Here is a 22,904-nt window from a genome sequence, read left to right on the forward strand (position 1 = left end):
ACTTAATCACCGTAACTTTATTCATAGATTAATAATTAAATTTTATTTCAATTAAGTTAATTATTATATATAAACAAACTATGATAAATTTATAATATACTCACAAAAAATTAATTAATATATTAAATGTATACAAAAAATCATCCAATTATAATTATTGTATTCAAATCCATACAATTAATTAAATTAACTGGCTTTTTTTTAATGAGTATTAACAATCGGCCTGTAGGACGGCCACGAAACGACACCGGTTAAGCGGTTACAATTCGTGCAGTGTATTAATATTATTTTCGCAGAATCATCTAATTGAATAACACAGTACATATTGTAGTTAATCTGCCAGAAGAAAAAAAATTCATCCTGATCTTCTACTTTCTCTCTTATTTTCCTTTCGGTTTTCCGGGAAAACTCGTCCATTATCCAACTAAGTGCAAAAGCTCCAATCTCTGGATTTCCGTCTTCTTTCAAAATTAGAAATGTTTTTACAAAGCATTTCCAGAAATAGAAAGAGAAGTAGTTCCAAAGGCCGTATCATACTCAAAAAAGAAACGAAGAGGAAGAAATTGTCCTTGCAAATCTAATTCCTCTCTCGCACAGTGGATTCAGGCAATTGCTGCAACACCTGCACCGCCTTCTCGTTTCTCCAAAACAGATCTTTACAGTTGTTCAACTTGCAGGTCTTCTTTTTTCTTTAAATCTAAGCAGTTTACATGTACATATTATATGCGTGTGTGTGTGTCTATGCATATCTGAGGAATCAGATGTTTTAGCTTATTTTCTGTTTATCATTCTAATGATTAACTTCTATTATTTGTTCTAAGATCTTACTAAGAGTAGCTTGGTTTTAGTTCCGTACATGTCTTCTATATTTATTCATTGGATGATTAGTAACTGAAGTTTCCTCATTAGGGATGATGCATGGTTCTAGAAATCTGTATATAGAAGATAATCAAATATCCGATATTTGCATTTAGGTTTTGTTCTCGTGTTGCTTTTGGCCATATCATAAATATATTGAAAGAATGTAGAATTTATGGATTTGGGTTTAAAACAAGATGCTTTCGAAGAAGATTGTAATTGTTTATGTACAATGGGGGTCAACTGTCATCATATCAGTGTTTTGAAAAAGAAAAAACTCCATCCTTAATATGGTTAGTATGTCCTTCTCTTTTATTTCAAAAAAAAAAAAAATGGTTAGTACGTCCTTGATATTATTTGATGGATAAGTAGCACTAAACAATTTTTTGTTGAATGTGTTCATGCTATAACAGATAGATGTTCAGTTCTGGATTTAAGTTGGTGCGGAGTATTAATAGAACTTGAATGGAACCTATGGCAGGTTAACTAACAGATAGAGTGGCCGAAGAACATGTTGAATCTGTACCTGTATTAGTAATACATAAGGTCAGATAAGAAGCTTAGATGGTTCGCATCAAATTATTTCTACAGTCTACTAACATCTACTATGGGTAATCAATAACTATCACTTAAGTTATAGTAGTGCTTTCCCTCCAACTTAGCATATCTAAGGCTTTAACTTTGGTACAAATGCACAACTTAATCTAGCAACGAAAGAATGAAGTTTTTATAAAAATTTAATCAGCTACATTTACAAAGTCTTACCTTGAAACTAGTGACATCAATTGAAAAATAAATCCATTGAACATTGGACTTGGTTCATACTCCTTGATGTAATCTTTCTTTCTTTGGAATGTATTTTTATACTAAATTAAAAAACCATCTGGTTAGATTACTATTCAATTCCTTCCTCATTTATTTTTTTTGGTTACTTGAGTATTCATTATGTGTAAAATTTAATCATACTTTTCCTATTTGAATCAATTTCATTATGACCCTCGATTCATTAGAGATAATTTTTTAATTTGTTTCATTCGGGATAGATTTTTTATTCGTACTTACCAGGTAGGAATAGGAATTCATCTGCAAAAACTTTAAAATATGATTAGAATTATAGTACTTACGCAAATTAGAATTAGTGAAATATAACAATTATAATGTTCTCCTATCTATCAAGAATGTCTATTAATTCTGTAAGGATTACAGTAGGAGCTAAACTAAATGGACCCTAATGGCTTTGCTACTCTTTATGCTAGGAAAATTGTTTTAAAAAATTTTGCATCATAAAATTCCTAGGAATGAATATTAGTAGACATGTTAAGACACCTAGCTAAATCAATACAGACTTTCGAAGACACGAGTCTAAAAGAGTTGACACGGTGTTGTCGACGTGTCTATTGTGAGGAGTTCTATATGACAAGTGTTATTTATGGTATCTTCTTAAGCACAAGGAGTATAAATGGCCTCAAGACCTAATTTTCTTTGAGTAAGTGAATTAGAGATAGAGAAAATGGAGAGGAGAGGCGGTGGGCGCTATGATCTTCGACCTTTGGTGCATATATCATCAATATCAAGTATAACTTCTACTTTTTTGTGTAATCATCCTTATTGTCATTGTCTTTATCTTTGTAATCATCGTCATTGTTGTAATCGTTGTAACCATCACTATCTTCAAATTAATCATCGTCATGATTGCAATCATCATCTTGATCCATATTGTCATTTTTATTCTTCTGGAATTCAAGCCTGTAATATGCATCTTGATTTTCTAGAAGTTATTTTGGAAGCAATTTTTTTTAGGGATTTGATTTTACTAAATGTCTTGATCATTAAACACCACCTTATTCTTCTGTCTTTTCTTGATTTTGCATCAAATGACGATGATGATATTTTGTCTCTTAAGGGGCTTTCGAATCTTTGAGTTCTTATCAAGTGGAAAACAATTGATTGTTAGTTACAGTATGATGAATTAAGAAAGAGATCAAGTGATTCTAATAAGCATACAGTCGATTCAGATAACAAAACTTAGATTAATTTTTGAGGGTTGAGATGTGAAAAGAGAAGTTCATTGCATTTGTATGTTCATATTAGTTGTGTTTGGCATTTTTTTCCTGGATCTAATAGAATCTGTTTCATAAAACAATAAAACGAGATTTGGATCTGTAGGTTCTAATACCAATAGAGAAGTGTATAATCTTGAATATGGACTTGCTGATATTACTTGAATTGTTGTATAACACAACTTATACAAGTCATAACTGTATATGACTGTATCTGATTCTGATTGCATTACAAATGTGGTGGAAAATGAATGCTGCAACAACAGGTGGATCCTTCTCTGCAACTGTTGGACATCTCACTCTATAGCTTAGCAACTTTATTTGAATTAGTTTTTGTGAATGCATGTTTAATTGTTATTTTATATTCCATTGTGGTTTTCTGTATATATCTGTCTCTCAATCTGATCAGCTTTGAAGTTTTAGCATATTATTGTTGGTCTCTTATTTCATTCTAAAGTAGGTTTATTCAGCTTTTTAAATATGTGAAATAATTTCTATTATTTGAATAAATGAATTCAATATGCATGCAAATCAATGATATCTTACATAATAATCCATCATTTAACTGGTAATACATCCCTGTTACCTCATACCTAATTGTTACTTCTGTAGTTGTAATTTGCTTTTTCTTTTTTCCTAATAAAATATATGAAAAAGACAATTATTTTTTTAAAACAACGAATTCTTGTCATCAAGGAAGTTTGTGAGTGGGCTTTGGTAAATGCTTGTGTTTTTGTCTTCCAGTATATTCGTTTGCTGTTTGATTTCTGACCATTACTCTAATAGTGAACCTTTGGGACTAGGTGAAATCTAGCCAAGAGAGTTTCAGAATCTGAAGAAGTGACACTATCCTATCTTAGTGCTGACATTTTCTGTAATATTTCTGTAGTAGTAGACATGCTTTTTTCATAAACTTTGCTGAAGATTTGGCCATGTATCAGAGTCTTTTACTCCTTTGTCAATACTAACAGCAGTATCAATCCTTATCATTTATAAAAGAGCATTCTTGGTGTTGTTATTATATCTAGACATTTTTTATCACTAAAAAACTTACAGAAGAACTTGTTACTAAGAAGTTTATTGTAATTCTTGGAAACAGGTGAGGCATTTTCTTCTTTGTGGCCTTATATGATTTCCCCCCTTTGTAAAGCAGTAATATTCAGATGTTTCTCTTAAAACACAGGTTCCTTGCTGACAGGGGGAAGTTCTTCAAAGGGCAACAAGGAAAGCTGTAAAAGGAGAAAGGTAAGTCCATTAGGTGAGTTAAGACCTTGGTCAGAACTCCCTGATGAGCTTCTTAATATTATATCAAAGCGACTCAGCATGGTAGATTATTTCTCATTTGGCCATGTCTGTACAAAATGGAGGTCAAGTTCCATGGCCTCGAGTAAGGACTTTTTTTCATCTGTACCTCCACTTGTTATCGTCTTGTCATCACGGGGTAAGAAAGCCTGCTTCTTCTTCAACATATGTGATGGGAGGAGATATGAAACTAAACTGCCTTGCTTTACTGGCAAATTTCTTATTGGGTCTTCTAGTGGATACTTAATTATGGAAGGTACTAAACAGGATCTTTGGCTTACAAATCCTGTTACAGGGCACAAACTTGAAATGATTAAGTTATTGCAGCCTACGAGTCGAGTTCATCTCAATGATCTAACCATCTTCGCTTCTACCATACCTCAGAAAGATTTTCTTGTTGTGAGTATCTCTTTCATAAATGTGCAGCTGCAATTTCGCCGATCTAAGGATGTGAACTGGCACATCTATAAGTTTCCTAGCAAAAGTTGGCGTTTTTTTGATTTGGTTGTATTTAAGTTTAAGGTTTATGCTTTAGGCACTGATTGTCAGATTGCCACTTTGAGCCTGAAATCTCCTCCTAGTTTGACTCTATTGAAACTGAAAGGCAAGCCTAGATTGACCAACTTTGTTAAGTTTGTAGCTTCAGATCAGCGGCTTTTGGTGGTTGATTTTATTCCCTCATTGCGCCTAGAAGTGTATGAAGTAGATATTTCGAGGATGGAATGGGTCAAGGTGACTGACCTGGGTGATCAAGCATTGTTTATATCTGATATGAAGAGCAGCAGGTTGTGCAACGCGACTAAGTGGGGTGGATTTAGTAACTGCTTGTATCATCTCACGTTTATGGCACAAAGATGTACTTTGTACTCCCTGGCTGGTAAGGTCATTGGCAGCATTGAAATTGACCGAGGAGGTAAAGAGAAATCTCCTCGACTTAATTATGGATGGTTCTTTCCTGAGGAATCTTATGAAATGGATATTGTCTGGGATGACAAGTATGATGTTATCTAAGAGAGTATAAAGAATGGCACGTTATCTCCCTTGCTTCTTTGTATTGTCGTTAACCTTCTGTGTTTGGACCAGATTTTGCCATCAAGAACTTTCTGGCGTTCTTCCCCTTTAATTTTATTTGTTTCTGGAATTAAGTCCCTTTTTTCCTTTCGGTTTAATTCTCAATTTGGATATATTACCCTCTTTAGTAGCTCTGAAGTTATGTTAATGTGTTACACGTTGTGTGTGCATATGTGACTTGTACTCTGTATTACTAATTAATTGTCTTAAGTTTAAAGAACCTTATATAGCATTAGTGTTACAGGTATTGACATTTGACTCTAAAAATTAAGCATGACAGCTTCGCCATGCTCTGGAAAATTGTGTGTGATCAAAGGAAGCTCAACCCTGATGTGGTGAATTTTCTAGCAGGTAATTTTTTCTTAACTTGAACAATATATTTGCATGATTATTATAAAAGAATATAAGAAGGTACATAGCTTTTCTAAGGGAAGGGTTCTTTCTTTTATTTATTGCATGCAATTGAGAATTTTAGGATTCTATATTTTGTGTTCTTTTCCATTGATTTTCATTTTTCAGCTGTAAGTTATGGTGATCTAATCCTCTTTGTGTTTAGATCTGTATGTCAGATGCAGATTCATGCAAATATCAACTGGAATTTGTTCTTGCTTGATTACTTGGTTTATATATGCTATGTAATGCTAATATTTTGCCGGTTGAACCTGGTCATAATGGGTCTTTTGTTTTAGGCTTCCCATAGATAACTATGTTCAAATCTGTGTCAGGGATCCAACTTAGTTTTTGGTTTCCATAGGTTACGTGATAGAGGGGTTTTCTAGAGCATTCATTTTACGAATTGCTGTATATTTTCTATTCAGTACATTTAGACTGTGAAAGGGTATCGTCATTTAGTAGTTCTTTTCACTTATGAAATATTCAAAGATACCTGGGCCTGTTGACTAAGTCTATAGGACATAAAAAAATTCAGCAGTTAATTGTAAAAAAATTATATTTTTTTGAATATGAAAAAATAAGAGCAGCTGGCTAGAAATGAAATCTTGAGTGTCTGACTCCGCGCTTTTATATATTTATACCCATTGATATAGAGATATTGGTTTTCTAGAGCATCCATTTTATGATTAGTCTGTGCTTTTTTATTTTGTGCATTTAGATTTTAGACTGAATGGGTGCTGTCTTCAGTATTTCCCTTTTGTAAACATGGGTTTTGAAGAGAGGGGGGGGGGGGGGGGGGAGATGAGCAGCTGACTTGAAATCAGATATAAGTGCATGCATGCATAGGTAGCTTTCGGTGTTTATATTGAACAAGGCAGTACAGGAAAATACTTTGCTAGATAGTACCGAACAAAGAAAAGTAAGGTGTTTGCTGAATACATACTTGAACAGGTAGACATAATTTATAGTAACTTTTTACCCCTGTGCTATTTAAATTTTGTGGTTATATTTTCATTTATTTAACTTTAATTCTTAATTTCTTGAATATCTTTTTGCTAGTTAAGTTTTTATGTTATATTTTAGTTAATTGAAATTTTATTTATAGACTTAATTTATGAGTTAATGACCTATCCACTCAGGAATATTTTTCAAGGATATCAAGCAGAAAAGGAAAGCAAACCTTCTTACTTTATTGGAGGAATAAGTCTATATGGAGATAATACGGCATACTCCCACTCAACATTTTTGTCCCTCCACAAGCTATTAATCAACTTTTTGTTAATCTCCTCCATTTTATTCTCTTGAAAACAGACTAAATCAGGTTTCCACCGCTTCAGGCAGCCTTTAATAACCCTTCTCTTTCTATCCTACAGCATCTGGAATATTGTCTTGGGTTTGCTGGGTTTAAGTTGGGTTATGGTTGAAAATGTGAGTAAAGAGTTGTGGGCTTGGACAGATTATCGTAAGAAGAAAAAATATTTGTTCCTTTCCTTATTCCACTAATTATTTTTTGAATTGTGTGGAAGGAAAGAAATGCGAGAACTTTTGAGGGCATTGAGACTAACAATTCAAACATTAAAGATAGATGGATCTATACTTTTGGTTCTATTTTGTTAGGTCATAATATCAAAGATTAGGATGATTTGGGGAGGGTCATGAATCACTTAATTGACTTGTAACTATACTATGTACATGGACGGTACCCCTTTGATACCTTTTGTGTATAATACTACTTCTCTTATATTTAAAAAATAAATAAAACTCCAAAAAATTTTAAATGAATAATGTCGGTGGTCTACCTTTTTTAGTAAGAATCTTGGGTGTTTTGACAAAAATGTATATAATTTAACTTCAAAATCAACCTCCAAACTATTGTGATTAAAAATGAAAGTCAAAATTAAGAATAATACTGATAATAATTTGATGCCCATAAAAGGATTGGAGAGAGATGACAATGGAGAGAAGAGGGCACTAGGAAAATATTATTTGTTTAGTAAGAATAACTTTGTTCCATCATTTTGTAGGAAGAAATTTGTTCCTAATTTTAATGTTTTCTTGTGCTGTTCATTTCCTACATTTTTACTGCTACATGTAGAACTGTACTTTATTGTTCTGTCCAGTCTTATATTTTTCAAATTACCAACTGCTATTATGGATACATGCATATACTGCTTCTTAGTCTTTACCATAGAAATTTGGTATTTATAGTATCTAATTATCTGCCTGCCTGTCTCTTATCTGTCTTGATTTTCTTTATCTTTCAAAATCTTATAGTATTATCTTAATTGGGTAAAATAATATTTAATGAAAAAATATATGTCAAAGTTTATTATGAAATTACTTCTTTTGCTTTTCTTTACATATATGTAAATCTAAAAACAAAATCCAGCATTTGATTCTGGATTGAGTAATGGAGATAAGCTATTTCTAAGTCCGGTTTATTTTCCCAAAACAGGACTAAGGAATACAGCGTAATCAATTGTAACACCAGCCCACAGTTCCTTCACCAGGGACTCCACCTGTTGCCTTTGTTCAACACGGTTCAGATTAATACTGGCTGCATAATGAATACATAGGGCCACTCTTTTCTTATTGCAGCAGGTCTCTTCTCCTCTTTCTTCACTACCTCACTCTTGGTTTCTCACAAGTTTAGGTTACTGGCTAGTTAATCTCCCCAGGGTAGATCTGAGCCTGCTGGAAGCTTATGGAGGAGGTAAATTTTGTTATTGAGTAATTTTTTTTGCTGTTTGGGTGGTTTTTCCAATTATCCTACTGTTCTCTCTCTCTTGTTTTTCTTGAATTTTATCATCTTCCGTTTGTTTGGTGAGAAAGGTTAGGAAAATGAATGGAATTTTGTGTTTATGACTGTTGTTCTCTGTGGATATATGTATATTTATCTGTCAGAGCCCTGATTTTCCCCCCTTTCTGATGGTGTGATTTACGGATGAATCCATGGCTGTGTTATTTTGGTTGTTTAATCTCTAATTGCATGTTTTTGCCAAGATCTAATCAGAGTATTAAGTACATAGAGTTCCCTGATTCTCGCTTCCCTTTTCTATTGATCTTATTTAAGGATGAATTGATTTATCTTAATCTCTAATGGCATGTATTTTACAAGATTTGGTTAAATGATCTGGTTTGATAATTGAATACTTGAGTTTTCTTTTAACAAAGAAAAAAAACCTTGATTTTCCCTCTCTTATGATTTTCTGATGTAAGGATGAGTTCATGGTTGTCTTTGTTGTTTGTTTAAGCGTCTAATGCCCTTTTCCCCTCAAGATCTGATTAAATTATCTGACTAGAGGATTAAATTCATATTCTATTTTCTTTTTCCACTGGAAACATCCTAATGGCATATGTGTTTTGTGAACTAAACAATCTATAAACGGAATGAATACATGTTTTTTTTCTGTAATCTCTAGTAGCATATGTTCTGTCAATCTGATAAACTGATTCCTTTTTTCCTTTAATTTAGTAGTCAAAATGGGGAATTGTCCTATTAAAATTAATGAATCAGAGATTATGATTCTCCAATTTTTCAAGGTTAGGTGTTCATGATTTTGGAGGTCTAAAAACACACCAGCCTGACCAGACATAGTATCTAACTCCGAATTTCATCAACAATGAGATTGGAATTGACTAACACTGAAATGGAACCCCCCCCCCCCTTTTCTAGTGGCTTTTGGTTCACTTTGTGTTCAGTATCCTTTTTTAGCTAATTATTTGAATATCCATGTACGTTGAATAGGGTGATTATTTCTTGTTTGAATTAATTTCAAATATAACGTGAATATCTTGAAGAATTATTTCAGTTCCTACTTGGATTGGTAGAAATAAAAAAATATATTCCCAAAGATTCATGCTAGATGTGAAATCATGATAAGATTTTACATATTAAGGTAACTAATCGTTAAGTAAAAGAACGCTATAGAAATTGAACCAAACAGGTTATAGAAGAAAGATCTTTCTCAAGTGGTCATTATCTGTTGACTATAGGTAGGAAGAAAATACCTATCCTAAAAATTTTTGCTAGATTTGAAATTACAATAAAATTTTACATATTAAGAAGAAGAATGAATTAATTAAGTAAAAGAATAAAATAGAAACTGAACCAATCAGATTATAAAAAAAATATCTTTTTCAAATTATCACAATCTATTGATTAATGTGCATTTTTTTTTTTGTTTTGAAAGGGAGTAATTGTTTCTCGACAGCCAGCTGGTGGGGTTGCTGAACGAGCTGCTACTCGCAGGAGAAGGGCAACCAGGACTTGTGACTAGAGGCCATGGACTGAACTTCCTGGGGAGATACTTGAAATGATTCTTTTGGGATTGGGGGCTATTGATTTCCTTGTGTTTTCTCGTGTTTGCAAGGCTTGGAGAAATTTTGCTGCTGCATGCAGGCGTAGAATAATGGACGCCCAGAGCCCCTACATGGTTCTGCTGTCAGCCCATGCTAAGAAATCTTGCTATTTCTTCAATGTTTTTGAGAATAAGTTGTGGAAGACCACATTCCCTAATCTGACGAAAATTATGCTTGGGGACTACTTCTGGTTTCCTTATTATGGTGGACAAGGATCATTCTCTGACCGAGTGGCTTGGAGAATAATGGACGCCCAGAGCCCCTACATGGTTCTGCTGTCAGCCCATGCTAAGAAATCTTGCTATTTCTTCAATGTTTTTGAGAATAAGTTGTGGAAGACCACATTCCCTAATCTGACGAAAATTATGCTTGGGGACTACTTCTGGTTTCCTTATTATGGTGGACAAGGATCATTCTCTGACCGAGTGGCTTGGAGAATAATGGACGCCCAGAGCCCCTACATGGTTCTGCTGTCAGCCCATGCTAAGAAATCTTGCTATTTCTTCAATGTTTTTGAGAATAAGTTGTGGAAGACCACATTCCCTAATCTGACGAAAATTATGCTTGGGGACTACTTCTGGTTTCCTTATTATGGTGGACAAGGATCATTTTCTGACCGAGTGGCTTGGAGAACTTCAACAATCTGGCTTTTGAATCCTTTCACAGGGGAACAACATTTTAGCCCCAGCAATGAAGCCATACTGTAGTCTCATGCTTGGCCACTTTCGACCAGCAGGAGAATATGTGCTCTTATCTTACTCTAGAATTTTCCAGCACTTGCAGTATTACATGACTTCAGGTGGCTGAGTGTTCAGCTTATGCCTTCGCCCACAAAGAGAATTGGCTGATCATGGATCTGGTTTACTTCCGAGGTCGGATGTGCTTCCTGAGCAATTTCTGTGAACTTGGACAGCTGAAGTTATTCAGTTCGGACAGTGACCCTTTCCTTATATTGTCTGCGAATAATCTGCCTCCTCGTCTGAACTATTTCGTTCACCTTGCTACTACCAACAAAAAGATCCTGATGATTAATTTTCAATCTCCCGGAAATATTAAAATCCGCAGGTATTGCTTCGATAGGCAGGATTGGCTGAGGATGAACTTGACTGAAGATGCTGTTTTCATGGGTGACCGTAAGTCCACTGGAGTGCACAAGAGGACCCTGTTGCGAGGTTGCCCCGATAGTGTCAATTACATTTACTATCTGGTGACCTCGCGCAACACGTCTGCTTTATGCTATATCGATGGTCGTGTCCGGAAGCGCTTTTCTACCATTCATGATGATGGCCAGCCCAATATCCCTCTGGATGTGCCAATCTGGTATTTCCCGCATCTGTCATACTATGATGGGTTTCAATGTAGGTCGGAGGTGGTGGCAAGAGTGATGGTGGTGGGAATTGGTATGGTGTATTCAGCTCTGTTTCTAAAAGTTGGCAGTCAGTGTCTTCTTGAGTCTTGTCTGTCTGGGATGCGCTGAACTCAGGCCTTGGTTTGTTTTATTATCTTGTTTTATTGTCTGTATGGATGGATGCTCTCTGTTTTATGCATAGTAATGGACGGCTCGGACGGATCAAAACCCTTTTTCGTGTCAAATTATGATAATTTCAGGCCTTCTTATTTCTCTTAATGGCTTTGGTATATGAAAATAATTTTATGTATTTATCGAAGAAAATTATATTTTACTACTTCTTAGATAAAATTATTTTGAACTTATAAAATTTAATATATTTAAGACTATTTTATAATTTGGTGTTAGAAAATTTAAAATTTCTATTTTTAATTTTTTTTTTTATTTTTGTTTTTATTATAAGTTTTATAAAATATAATGAGAGATATCAATAACCTCTTCTTGTCAATTATGTAAATATAAAATCAATGTTATGACTTTTTATTAGTATTTACCCGAAAAATTGACTAAAGCATTAACTTAAAATAAAATTTTACATTTACACTTTTAATTTTAAAATTTAAGAATCAAAAAACATTTTTAAATTAAAATAAGAATTAAGAAGAAAGTATCAAATTGAACTTTTTTTTTTAATTTACTTAAAAAACCCAGATAGTAAAGTCTATTTTATAATTAAAACATTCTCTATGTTGTATAATCTTCATATGTTAACTTTTATTATTTTTTATTTTAATAACACTTTTTTAACTAATAAGCATACATTGAACTAAATAAGTTGTTAAAAGCAGAAGATAATCACGTAATTAGAAAGAAATAAATCAATTTGTTAAAAAGAAAGAAATCGTGATATTTAAAAAAAAAAAGATTAAGGTGTTACAAAAGAAATAAATTAAAACGTTAAAAAGGGAAAACAAATCAAGTCAAAAGGAAAATATTCCACCTTTTTTTAATTAATTATCTATTTTTTTATATATATATATATATATAAAACATAGAAAACACAGCAATCAAAAAACTATTTTTAAGAAATTCAACTCTTTTTAATTAATTGTCTTTTTTTTTTCTGTTATAGAAATCGGTATGCATAAAACTATTATATTAAATAAAAAACACATCAATAAAAAAAAAAACTGTTCTTAGGAAAGCCAAGTCCAAAAACCATGTTTAAGTAATAAACCGAAACTAAGACAACTTAAAAAAGAAAATCAGACGAATAATTCGGGGTTGAGTTCACGGTAGCAACTGCATTTGCATATTTGCGTAGTACCAGAAATTTTTGATGAAACAAAAAAATTTGAAGAAACAAAGAATTCCCCAAAGAAGTTGATGTAACACTGAAAAACCTTACAAAACTTTGAAGAGTTTTGACAAAAGAATAATGATCATTATGTGTATGAGGTGGGCTTATTTCCTTCTCAACTTCAAAAACACAAAAAATACTCAAACTGCTTCAGGTTATAACAAACTGGTTCAGCACATCAATATTTGGCCAGAAACCTACATTCTTCTCGTGAAGCGATTATTTCCGATTCCGCATCCTTCCAGACACATTAGCTTAACATAAAATATAAGGAAGATTTAGTTCACTACGTCGAGGACCAGCTTGCGAGACTTTAGAACTGACCACTTCAAACGCCGGTAATATCCAGCTTGGAGTAGAGCCAGTGAGAGTACAAATATCCATTTAAAACCCATCTGCATTTTGGAGATGGATACAGTGTATCAGAATTGAAATGCATGTAAATCGGTAGGGTCAATTACACAGAAGTCACTAAAGTTTTAGGCATAATTCGACTTGGTCCACAGTGTAAACAAACTGTATTTCACCATTCTATAGTTGCAGAAATTTTTGGGAAAAAGAATTATAATAGGTTTATACACAGTTTATATTCTCCTACTTCGTTACTCTTATTTTTCTTTACCATGTTAGCTAAAATACACACTTTCTATTCTCCTACTTTGTTACTCTTATTTTTCTTTACCATGTTAGCTAAAACCGTTAGTGTTTTTTGGTCCCTTCACAACTATAATAATTATTATGTTCTTTTCTATTATTTGATAATTATGCAATTGTCACGTGATACATATTAAAACTATCATTTAACATCTATTAAGAAAATTAACTTAATTGATCTTATAAACTTCTTATACAGTAACCAATTTCTTTTTATTAGAAAATCATTATCATATTATATGACGACTTCAATGCAATTTATTTTTTAAGAAAAAGGCATGGAGCAGATTTACCAATTTTCTTTCTTCCATTTCTGGTTCAGCTGCCCATGATAAAAATGTCACCACATCTTTTCCCATCTGCACCACCACACAACAAAGACTAAGCCTTAAGCTCGGAAAACAATTATACGAGAAACTTGCTATGAGAAGCCTATCCTCACTTTCAGAACATTAAAAGGAAAACCAACCTGAGCTTCTGTTGCAGGGGTACCATCTTCATATTCTACAGCACCATCAATAAGCATCTTAGGCATAGCAATTGCTCCCCCAGGGAAGTAGGGATTGTAGTGCAATCCTTCTCGGATCTGGAACATGCAAAACGTCAATTTACATAACTGGTCTCTATAGAATCATGTAGAAATACCAAAGTAATAGGAACAAAACGAGCTAAGTGCTTAGACGTGTTTTTTCTTTTTTTTTTCATAAGAACAAAACTGAATTACTGACAACACATTAAGGGGTGCCTATGCATGTAAAAAGTACATTAAGGAGTCAAAATATCTGTGGGGTCCCTAACTCATAATATCAGAAATAGGCTAACTTCTAAGCCATAGGTTGATAATGAAGCCAAATGTCTCTAACCTTGTATGAAGGGAATACATGGTGTCACCTTAGAACATAGGGATCGCTATATTAACAACGAAGTAGATAGAGAATACATCAAGAAAGACAAAAATGACCATTATATTATCTTCGAACATGGTGCATACAGTTTCGTCACTTATGGTTCATTCCCCTATCCCTCCTCTATAGGACATCATACATATCATCAGCAATGTTGTACAGCAACATGGGACCATTGCTTTTTTTATAGGGCAATATACAGAATAGGGGATCCTAAACTCAGATCTTTGCCAAAGCTGTGATATGCACCGATCAAAAGGGCTATGCTTGCAGGTGCGCTACAGAATAATTATGATGTATTATATAAAAAGATTCAAACCAATTTCTTCTGTCGAATCCCCTCAACATCTGAAGATAAGACCTAATTCTTCATGTTACAAAATAAAACTATATCTATTCTTGATGTTACAAAATAGAACTACATGCAAAACTCATTGAAAAGACAAGAAAACAGAAAATACCGAAATGCCAGCAGGAGGGTCACGATAACCAGTTAAAAGAGCAAAGACATAATTCTGACCATTGTGACGAGCCTGAAAGGACAGAAGGCAAAAAAAATTCCAGAATATGGATTTTTCACATTATATAATCAAAACTTTCAAAACATTTAAATCAAAAAGCAGAAATAACCTTTGTAATAAGACTCAGATCTGGAGGATATGCTCCTCCATTAGCAAACCTTGCAGCTTGTTCATTTGCATATGGCTCAGGAAAACGATCACTGAGTTTACCAGGACGAGTGAACATTTCACCCTCATCATTAGGTCCATCAACAACTTCAATCTCAGCTGCCATTGCCTTTGTTTCCTCTTCGGTGTATGCAACACCCACCAGATCTCGGTATGATACAAGAGACATAGAGTGGCACGATGCACATACTTGTTGGTATACCTGGTGACCCCGGCGAATCCTATTTTGAAAAATTTATGTCAAACTGTTAAGTCAAATTGTTTGGTGCAACATTTTACTTGCAAAACATGATATTATAAGGTTAATATCCGAAACAAAGTACCCTGGACATGAGCAGGACAGTGTGAAGCCACCTACCTTTTTTCAGCGATTTTTTTTTTTTAAATAAACCTTTTTTCAGCAAAATATTTTACATTTACCTATACATTATATAAATTTTCTTGAGCCAATAGCATGAAGACAGAGAAAAAAAAAATATATATATTTGCAGCCATGCATGGGCAGACACCAAATTCTCAGACACTCAAATGTTTTAAGTGGTAAGACTTTGTCTAACGGTTCAAAGTATAGATCAGAAGTGGAATACAAGGAAGAATGTGAACAGAAGATTGTAAGGCTCCATAGATAATTTAATATGAGGAGAAAGTTAATAGACTTACGAGGCATGATCATATGAACTGAGAATTCCATTGTGAGGCCAAGGATAGCTTGGACACTCTAAACCATGTTCTGCCTCATCAGCAGATGCTACTGTTGCAAAACTTAAAAATCCCGAAACACCAGCACCAATGAGTGCAAATGCCTTTAGGGATTTCATACCCGTGGATCCACTATCTTGTTGAAACTTTTTTGATGCAAACCATGACAAAATTGGAGGAGCCTGAAAGAAAACATACAGAAGCAGTTTGTATTTGAGTTCCGTTTCAGTCCACATCCAGATCACACAGATGCATATCAAGAATCAAGTATTCCTACTTTGATTCCAAATAATAATAAGAGACTATTAATGCATGATCAAAAATATACAGGAAATGACTTCAAGATGGCAGTTTTTGATAGAATTGACATTTAGCCACAAATATAACACTACAGAGAATCCCCTAGAAGCATATGAACAAAATTTACCACTCAAATTTGTGCATTATTTGAGATATTCAACAACATAAGATTCTTACGGCACAATAAGACTGAAGTTTCCTCCTTAGGAGCTGCTGGATAACTCCTCCTCCAGCCATCTTGATAAATATCTCAATTAATTAGATCTGCAAAAGAATGATGAACATTTTTACCCGAATAAGGACCAAAAGTTCAATGCTTACTGTTTTATGCTAGTGAAAAAATACTTCAGATAGTATCAAGTAAAAAAACCATGTTTTGTTATTCGTAGGAATACAACAAAAAAAACTTTTTCACTCATCTAACAATCGGACCTTCTTTTTGAAAGAAAAAACCATCTAATCATTTGACTTATCAAATTCAAGGCAATTTTTTGGAATGATAAAGGAAGCATCACAGCCAATATAGTTAAGAGTCTCTATATGTTTCCCTAAGAATTATAAACTCTGTAACTGCATTTATACACTACGATTTTAGATTCTGGACAAGAAAATACTTCTGATAGTATCTGATACAAAACCATGTTCTTATTACGTGTAATATAACAAAAACATAAATTTCCAGTCATCTAACAGTCTAACTTGAAAAGGCAAAGCAATTTGATGCAATTGATAAACAAGCATGACTTACAACATAGTGCAATGTCTGTATATGTTTCCCTAAGAATCCTAAAGTTCATAATGCATTCTTATATCACAATTTATGATTCAATACATGAAAACCAAATTCCAAATAATGATGATCAACATGAGTCACATTTAATTTTACTGGCACATAAAGGACATAAAAAGAAACCCCCCAAAAACAAAATATGGACCCAGTAGATATTGGTCAAATTTATAAGGCGAGTAGAAACAAAAAAAAAAAAAAGAACCTATAAAACCAAATTTTCATACATATAGAAACCCATGCAAAACACAATCAGACAGTATCAAGCCCACATAATTACCCAAAGATGAGCTTAAGTTTGTTTTCAGCAAAGAATTATACTTCACTACTGCAAGTTACGTTCTTTATTCATTAGCAAAACTCCTTCAAGAATTAGATTATACAATCCACAAACAAAAACAATCATCTAAACAAATCTTATCCACTAAAACATGACAACATTGTTTCTCTCCAAACGAACAAACATAAAAAATTAAAAGGAATCAACTTTCAACCCCATAACAAGCTGAAGAATCTAGCCCCAAAAAACAATCTCACGATTATACAGGCATGTGATCATACATGGTATACTGAATCACACACGGATTAAAAAACCCTAATAGAGCGTTGAACAGATCCGAGAAACAGCGAGAATCTGAAGAAGATGAAGAGAATTACAGAGAGTAAGAGAAATAACCTACGAGATGAGAAAGCAGGAAGATTGACAGAGTTAGGCTTTAACGAACCAAGAGATCGTGATGCGAGAGAAAATGGGAACTGTAAGGCTACTGGTGCCCTCTTCACCTCTTCTTCTCCATCGTTAAGAGAGTCGATGAATGATAGTGTTTTTGGGCCTTTATGGGCTTCTCTCTCAGGCCCATTAAGCATGTACCAGGCTTTTTATTTTTCCCTTATTATTTTAAAGAGAAAAAAAGTTTCAGAATAATTTTTAGGTTGTTTAATTATAAAATTTTATTTATATTATACATACGTATATGTATATATATATATGTAAGAGTAAATAATTTTTTAAAAATATAAAAATTTAATCATTTATTATTTTACCACAATAAAAAAATAATTTTATAACATAAAAAATTAATCAATATAATTCCACTAATATACTAACTAGTTCAATTTACACTAAATTTATTATATTTACAATAATATACGAACTCATTATTTTTAAATTAAATATTAAGTTTTTAATCACAAATTATTAATAAAATTTATATTTTAAAAAAACTGATCTTATTTATTACTATTATAATTAAAATATGTGAAATATAAAAGATAATTTTTAAATTTCATATAATTATAAATTTTTTTTGTATGTTATTATTATTAGTGTTGTTATTTTGAAAATTTAAAATTTAATTTAAATACCTTATTATTATTATCATCATTATTATAATAAATCTATTTAAATACCCTCCATTTTCCTGCAGAGTCATAAAACCAGAGGCCCAGCTCATATACACAGACACATAATATATGTGTATGTGTGTATATTTATACCCGTAGAAACATATGCGAAGACGGTGAAAGTGAACGGAAAACCACTGGCGCCAAATCTTTGTGCTCTCCAATCAACACGGTTTTTCTTCTTCCCCATATCAGGCACCGTATTCTCCTTCTTTATATATATATATATATATTTGAAATATGCGTCGTTTACTGGGTTCTCGTGTATTCCATGGCCAATTTTCTTCACCATCACCTTCATCATCACCACAACAGCAACAAGAAGCAACAGCGTTTGAAGGGTTTCATTTTGGTTTCATCATGTGCCGGGCTTTTAGGGGTTGGTCTTGTTGTAAATTTTTTATGGGCTTCTTCTTCTTATTTTTCTGCTGCGTATCAGGCAGTGGCGTCTGGCTGGGATTTCAATTCATCGCCGACGGTTGTTGTCCCAAATGTCGACGGCAGCATTGTTGAAAAGGTTCTGTGTTGTGGCTATTTCTCTGCTTCTTTTTCTAGGGTTTTTTTAGCATCTGCTGTTGTTATGTTGATTTTGGAGTTCACTTTTTTGGTTCTGGATGAGTTTTCGTTGTGCTTTCTGGAAAACTGATAGGTTTCTGTTACTTACGGGGTTCGGTGGTAACTTGGGAAATTTTTGGAAGAAATAAAGAAATTTTTAGGGAACTAATTTGAAAATTTAAGCTAGGAGTTGTAAAAATTAGATTAGAAGTTGATAACGGATTAATTCATATGTAGTTTTAGATGAAATTGTAAAAATGCATTTCCCTCAAGATTGATTTAACACACTCTTGACTTGCTCTAAGTATAACCTTAATGTTTCATGTATTGTTTGTACCGTGCTGTGTTTCTTTGGAATGAAATGTGAGGGCACTTTGAATAAAAATGATATAAAGAAGCACCTATTTAATAGTGAACGAAATGAACATTATATTTCAGCTATTTGTAAATTGATGTCAGTGCACTATTTCTGTGAATCTCGTAGTGATCATGTTTGATTAAGATAGTTTTATTTGTCATTAAGTGATGCTATGCTTTTATTCATGGGTGACTAGCTTTGGTAATGATGAATCAATGGGGTGAAAATTTTGTTTTTGCAGATAGCAAGGGGAAAATATTCAAAAAACCAGAGTGTTGTGAGATTACTATCAGCAACATATGCTGATTTACCAGCACCAGAGTTACAATGGGAGCAAATGGCATTGGCTCCAGTGCCTCGTCTTGATGGATCAGCAATACAGATTAAGAATCTTTTGTATGTCTTTTCAGGCTATGGCAGCCTTGACTACGTAAGCATCCTTTTTTTTTGAGTTCATCAGGACATTTACTTGTTCCTGGATTTAACAGGGTCTATTTTGTTCTATATGATCCTTTATAGGGCATGTGTATATCTAAGTTGAGTATAAATATGTAGATTTTGCTGTTTTTTGAATTTATCATGCAAACTTTAGAATTAATGTGTTAAATATAATGTTTGTGCCTGCAATAACTGGTTTTGAATGTTGTGTCTTGATGTCAATATTGACGGCCTCCAGGTGCACTCTCATGTTGATGTATATAATTTTACTAATAACAAGTGGAGTGAAAGATTTGACGCACCGAGAGAGATGGCAAATTCACATTTGGGAGTAGCAACTGATGGAAGGTACATCTATGTGATCTCGGGGCAAAATGGACCTCAATGTAGAGGTCCAACAGCTCGGTCATTTGTCCTTGACACCAACACAAAGAAATGGTGGGACATGCCTCCATTACCAGCACCCAGGTATATAACTTGACTTCCTCATGTGATGATAATGTGGTTCTCCTTATTTACTTTCCTGCTTAGGCTACATAAAATGTTTGATCAGTGATGAAAAAAGAAAAAAACAAACTCTTAGGTTATAATCATCACGAATCTGTTTTATAAAAGTTGGATTTCGTATTGTAGGAATCTTACTTATAGTGCATCACTTTCTAGATATGCAATCAAGTTCGGTCATGGAAACATGTACCTGTTCCCATCTGGTAGGATAGTTACTTTCTGATCTGAAATATCTGAAGCATTTGAATGTACCTGTCTGCTCCCACTGGTATTGGTTCTGTCATGGTCATTTATATTTATATTTTTTAATTTACTTTTTGATCTATAAAGAGAATATTATTTTGTAATTTGTGAAGAGAACTGGTTCTTGTCACTGCCTCAGACAGTATTATGGGTGGAAGGACAATTCCTGCCCTGCATTGTCTTTTTGATGTACTCTTGTGGCAGCAATAACTGAATTTATAGTCTATATGATAGTATTCATCTGTGATAAGACCAGCAACTGCTTCTTGTCACTCCCTCAGAAAGTTTTATGGGTGGAAGGACACAATTCCTTCCCTGCATTGTCTTTTTGATGTGCTCTTGTGGCAGCTATAACTGAATTTATAGTCTATATGATAGTATTCATATGTGATAAGACCAGCAACTCTCCAGGTGCTAACTGAAAAATGTTGTTTTGTTCAAGCTTGAAACTGGATATCTAATGATCCCTGAGCATTCTTCTGTCAATAGCTGAATTTGGTGACAACTAATCATTTAGTTGAAGAATTAGATTGAGATCATTTAGATATATTTTTCAGATATGCTCCAGCAACTCAAATATGGAGAGGCAGGCTCCACGTAATGGGTGGCAGCAAAGAGAATCGTCACACACCAGCTGTGGAGCACTGGAGTATCGCAGTCAAAGATGGCAAAGCCTTGGAAAAAGGGTGGCAGACAGAAATACCAATTCCTCGGGGTGGACCACATAGGTATCCTCATTTATTCATATCTCTGATTTTTCTTTGTAGGGAACTAGGTGATTTGTTTCACTGGGATTAATGAATACTTTATCATTTAACAAACTCAGTTCTTCGCTGGCAGGGCATGTATTGCTGTTAATGATCGGCTTTTTGTTATTGGTGGTCAAGAGGGTGACTTTATGGCCAAGCCTGGGTCACCTATTTTCAAGTGCTCACGCAGGCATGAGGTATTTCAAGTAGTTGTCAGAATATGGTGTTTTGATTATATTGTGTTTGGTTTGAATTTAGTTGTCTGTGGTGTGTGCATGTTACATGTCTTATCTAAAAAAAAAAGTGTTAATGTTAAATGTCTTTTTGTGCTCGGATGAGTTTGTTTGTTAAATGACGGGTGAGCAAAGAATAGGCCACTCATTCACATTATTGTTAATTCAAGTGTGGGGTGGTACTAATGTGCTTTGCAGATATCATGTCTTGCAGTAGTTTTGTAACTCGTCATAATAATTTATTAACTTTGTGTAATAATTGCTTAATATTATGAAAGATCATATTACTATATAATCTTAGGTGATGTCGAAATAAAATTACTATGAAATGGTAGAAAATTACCATAGAAGCATCATGTGTTCGAGCCACCATAGAATTTCTGTCAAATACATATTAAATTGCTCAGAATTCATTTAAGTCATCATTGTCCTCTGTATCCTTATTTCATTCTTCTCATTTCAGGTAGTATATGCTGATGTTTATATGCTAGATAGTGAAATGAAGTGGAAGATGTTATCTCCAATGCCAAAACCAAACTCTCATATTGAGTGTGCTTGGGTTATCGTAAACAATTCAATCATTATTTCCGGAGGGACAACGATATGGCACCCAGTGACCAAAAAGTTGAACCTGGTCGGGGAGATTTTCCAATTTAATTTGGAGTCACTGGTATTGTTATTCTTCTATGACCAAATAGAATAACATGCATTATGTTTATATTGTATACTTACTGTTTCTATTTGGTTCTGCCTGGCAACAAAATTCCTCGTTGGATGGAAATAATTGTTAAATTTCTTTACTTGCATATGATAAATCATGTTGAGGTAAAAACAAGTACTGCTGGGAGAGCATCCTGGCTCTGTTGAATCCAGTTAGGTTATTTTCTGACCGGTGTACTTTTGGTGGTTCTTGCCTTTTTTATGCCCTTGCAGCCACCATGGCTCTCGCTCTCACTCTCTCCCCTCCCCCCCCCCCCCCCCACCCCCACCCCGCCCCCCAAGGCTTAGTTTTGTTTGGTTCTTGCCTTTACTTTTGCCCTGATTGAATTATTGAAGTTGGGCACGATCTTATTTTCTGATAACAATAACCCTTCAAACTTTTGAGAACTTTCTACTTCCAATTGCAGGCATGGTCAGTAATTGGGAAGCTTCCTTACCGTGTGAAAACCACTCTAACTGGTTTCTGGGATGGATATCTGTATTTCACATCTGGACAACGGGACAGAGGACCGGAAAATCCCCAGCCAAATAAGGTCACTGGAGAGACATGGAGAACTAAATTGAGGTTGTGATTCAGTTCTATTATCACTAGAGCTTCCTTAGCGTTTTAACTATAGATCAGCTGAACTTAGTCTTGCTTTCTCTTGTGTATTTTTTGATAATTTTTTTAATTAGTACTAAAATTAATTTCCTGTACACGTTCACATAATAATGATTTATGAATATGTGGAAATGATTTTCTCATGAGACAATTGACAGGAGACCACTGTTTTAAAGCTGATTCTTACATTAAAACCAGTTAAAACATTTTCCTCAGGCTGCCATCATAGCTTTTTTCCATAAACAGAAATTTTAGGGTTGGAAAAAGATGCAAACATGACTAGGTGGCTGAGCAATGGAGTAAAACAA

The 22,904-nt window shown here is 33.8% G+C and overlaps 4 protein-coding genes across 7 annotated transcripts; 3 read left to right on the top strand and 1 right to left on the bottom strand.

Moving 5' to 3' along the window:
• Positions 1-306: 306 nt before the first annotated feature.
• LOC110809003 (uncharacterized) lies at positions 307-5,361 on the top strand. Its single transcript, XM_022034704.2, has 3 exons — positions 307-677; positions 1,340-1,469; positions 4,102-5,361. Exons 2-3 carry the CDS (start codon positions 1,466-1,468, stop codon positions 5,229-5,231), a joined length of 1,134 nt encoding a protein of 377 aa, XP_021890396.1. The 5' UTR covers positions 307-677; positions 1,340-1,465; the 3' UTR covers positions 5,232-5,361.
• LOC148269093 (uncharacterized) lies at positions 5,253-11,673 on the top strand. The gene is made up of 3 exons (XM_088215131.1): positions 5,253-5,642; positions 8,140-8,397; positions 9,878-11,673. Exon 3 carries the CDS (start codon positions 10,001-10,003, stop codon positions 10,751-10,753), a length of 753 nt encoding a protein of 250 aa, XP_088071257.1. The 5' UTR covers positions 5,253-5,642; positions 8,140-8,397; positions 9,878-10,000; the 3' UTR covers positions 10,754-11,673.
• A 1,091-nt stretch (positions 11,674-12,764) lies between these two features.
• On the bottom strand, positions 12,765-17,622 carry LOC110809001 (cytochrome c1-2, heme protein, mitochondrial). 3 transcript variants are annotated; one of them, XM_022034698.2, is made up of 8 exons: positions 17,469-17,622; positions 16,179-16,265; positions 15,663-15,883; positions 14,944-15,223; positions 14,775-14,846; positions 13,878-13,994; positions 13,702-13,767; positions 12,765-13,149 (listed from the first exon to the last, which is right to left on the bottom strand). In XM_022034698.2, exons 2-8 carry the CDS (start codon positions 16,236-16,238, stop codon positions 13,033-13,035), a joined length of 933 nt encoding a protein of 310 aa, XP_021890390.1. In that variant the 5' UTR covers positions 16,239-16,265; positions 17,469-17,622; the 3' UTR covers positions 12,765-13,032. The 3 variants fall into 3 exon arrangements, with proteins under 3 accessions (XP_021890390.1, XP_021890389.1, XP_021890391.1); XM_022034697.2 differs by having other exon boundaries at positions 17,465-17,597; XM_022034699.2 differs by having other exon boundaries at positions 17,514-17,539.
• Positions 17,623-18,242: 620 nt separating this feature from the next.
• Positions 18,243-22,747, top strand: LOC110808986 (kelch repeat-containing protein At3g27220-like). 2 transcript variants are annotated; one of them, XM_088215148.1, is made up of 7 exons: positions 18,243-18,709; positions 19,347-19,535; positions 19,782-20,011; positions 20,851-21,021; positions 21,134-21,239; positions 21,739-21,945; positions 22,403-22,747. In XM_088215148.1, the coding sequence occupies exons 1-7, from the start codon at positions 18,464-18,466 to the stop codon at positions 22,565-22,567; spliced, it is 1,314 nt and encodes a 437-aa protein (XP_088071274.1). In that variant the 5' UTR covers positions 18,243-18,463; the 3' UTR covers positions 22,568-22,747. The 2 variants fall into 2 exon arrangements, with proteins under 2 accessions (XP_088071274.1, XP_088071278.1); XM_088215152.1 differs by having other exon boundaries at positions 18,243-18,571.
• Positions 22,748-22,904: the final 157 nt, after the last annotated feature.

Source organism: Carica papaya, chromosome 1 (assembly GCF_054855325.1).
Source record: "Carica papaya isolate Zhongbai chromosome 1, ASM5485532v1, whole genome shotgun sequence".
Lineage (NCBI taxonomy): Eukaryota > Viridiplantae > Streptophyta > Magnoliopsida > Brassicales > Caricaceae > Carica > Carica papaya.

Excerpts from the sequence above, each read along its gene's own strand:
- LOC148269093 (XM_088215131.1), top strand. The coding sequence starts at position 10,001 with ATGATTCTTTTGGGATTGGGGGCTATTGATTTCCTTGTGTTTTCTCGT.
- LOC110809001 (XM_022034698.2), bottom strand. The coding sequence starts at position 16,238 with ATGGCTGGAGGAGGAGTTATCCAGCAGCTCCTAAGGAGGAAACTTCAG. Across the intron at positions 14,847-14,943 it reads ATCTGAGTCTTATTACAAAG|GCTCGTCACAATGGTCAGAA; the intron begins GTTATTTCTGCT and ends CTGTCCTTTCAG. Across the intron at positions 13,150-13,701 it reads AAATGGAAGAAAGAAAATTG|ATGGGTTTTAAATGGATATT; the intron begins GTAAATCTGCTC and ends TCCAAAATGCAG.
- LOC110808986 (XM_088215148.1), top strand. The coding sequence starts at position 18,464 with ATGGCCAATTTTCTTCACCATCACCTTCATCATCACCACAACAGCAAC. Across the intron at positions 19,536-19,781 it reads GCTATGGCAGCCTTGACTAC|GTGCACTCTCATGTTGATGT; the intron begins GTAAGCATCCTT and ends GACGGCCTCCAG. Across the intron at positions 21,022-21,133 it reads CCTCGGGGTGGACCACATAG|GGCATGTATTGCTGTTAATG; the intron begins GTATCCTCATTT and ends CTTCGCTGGCAG.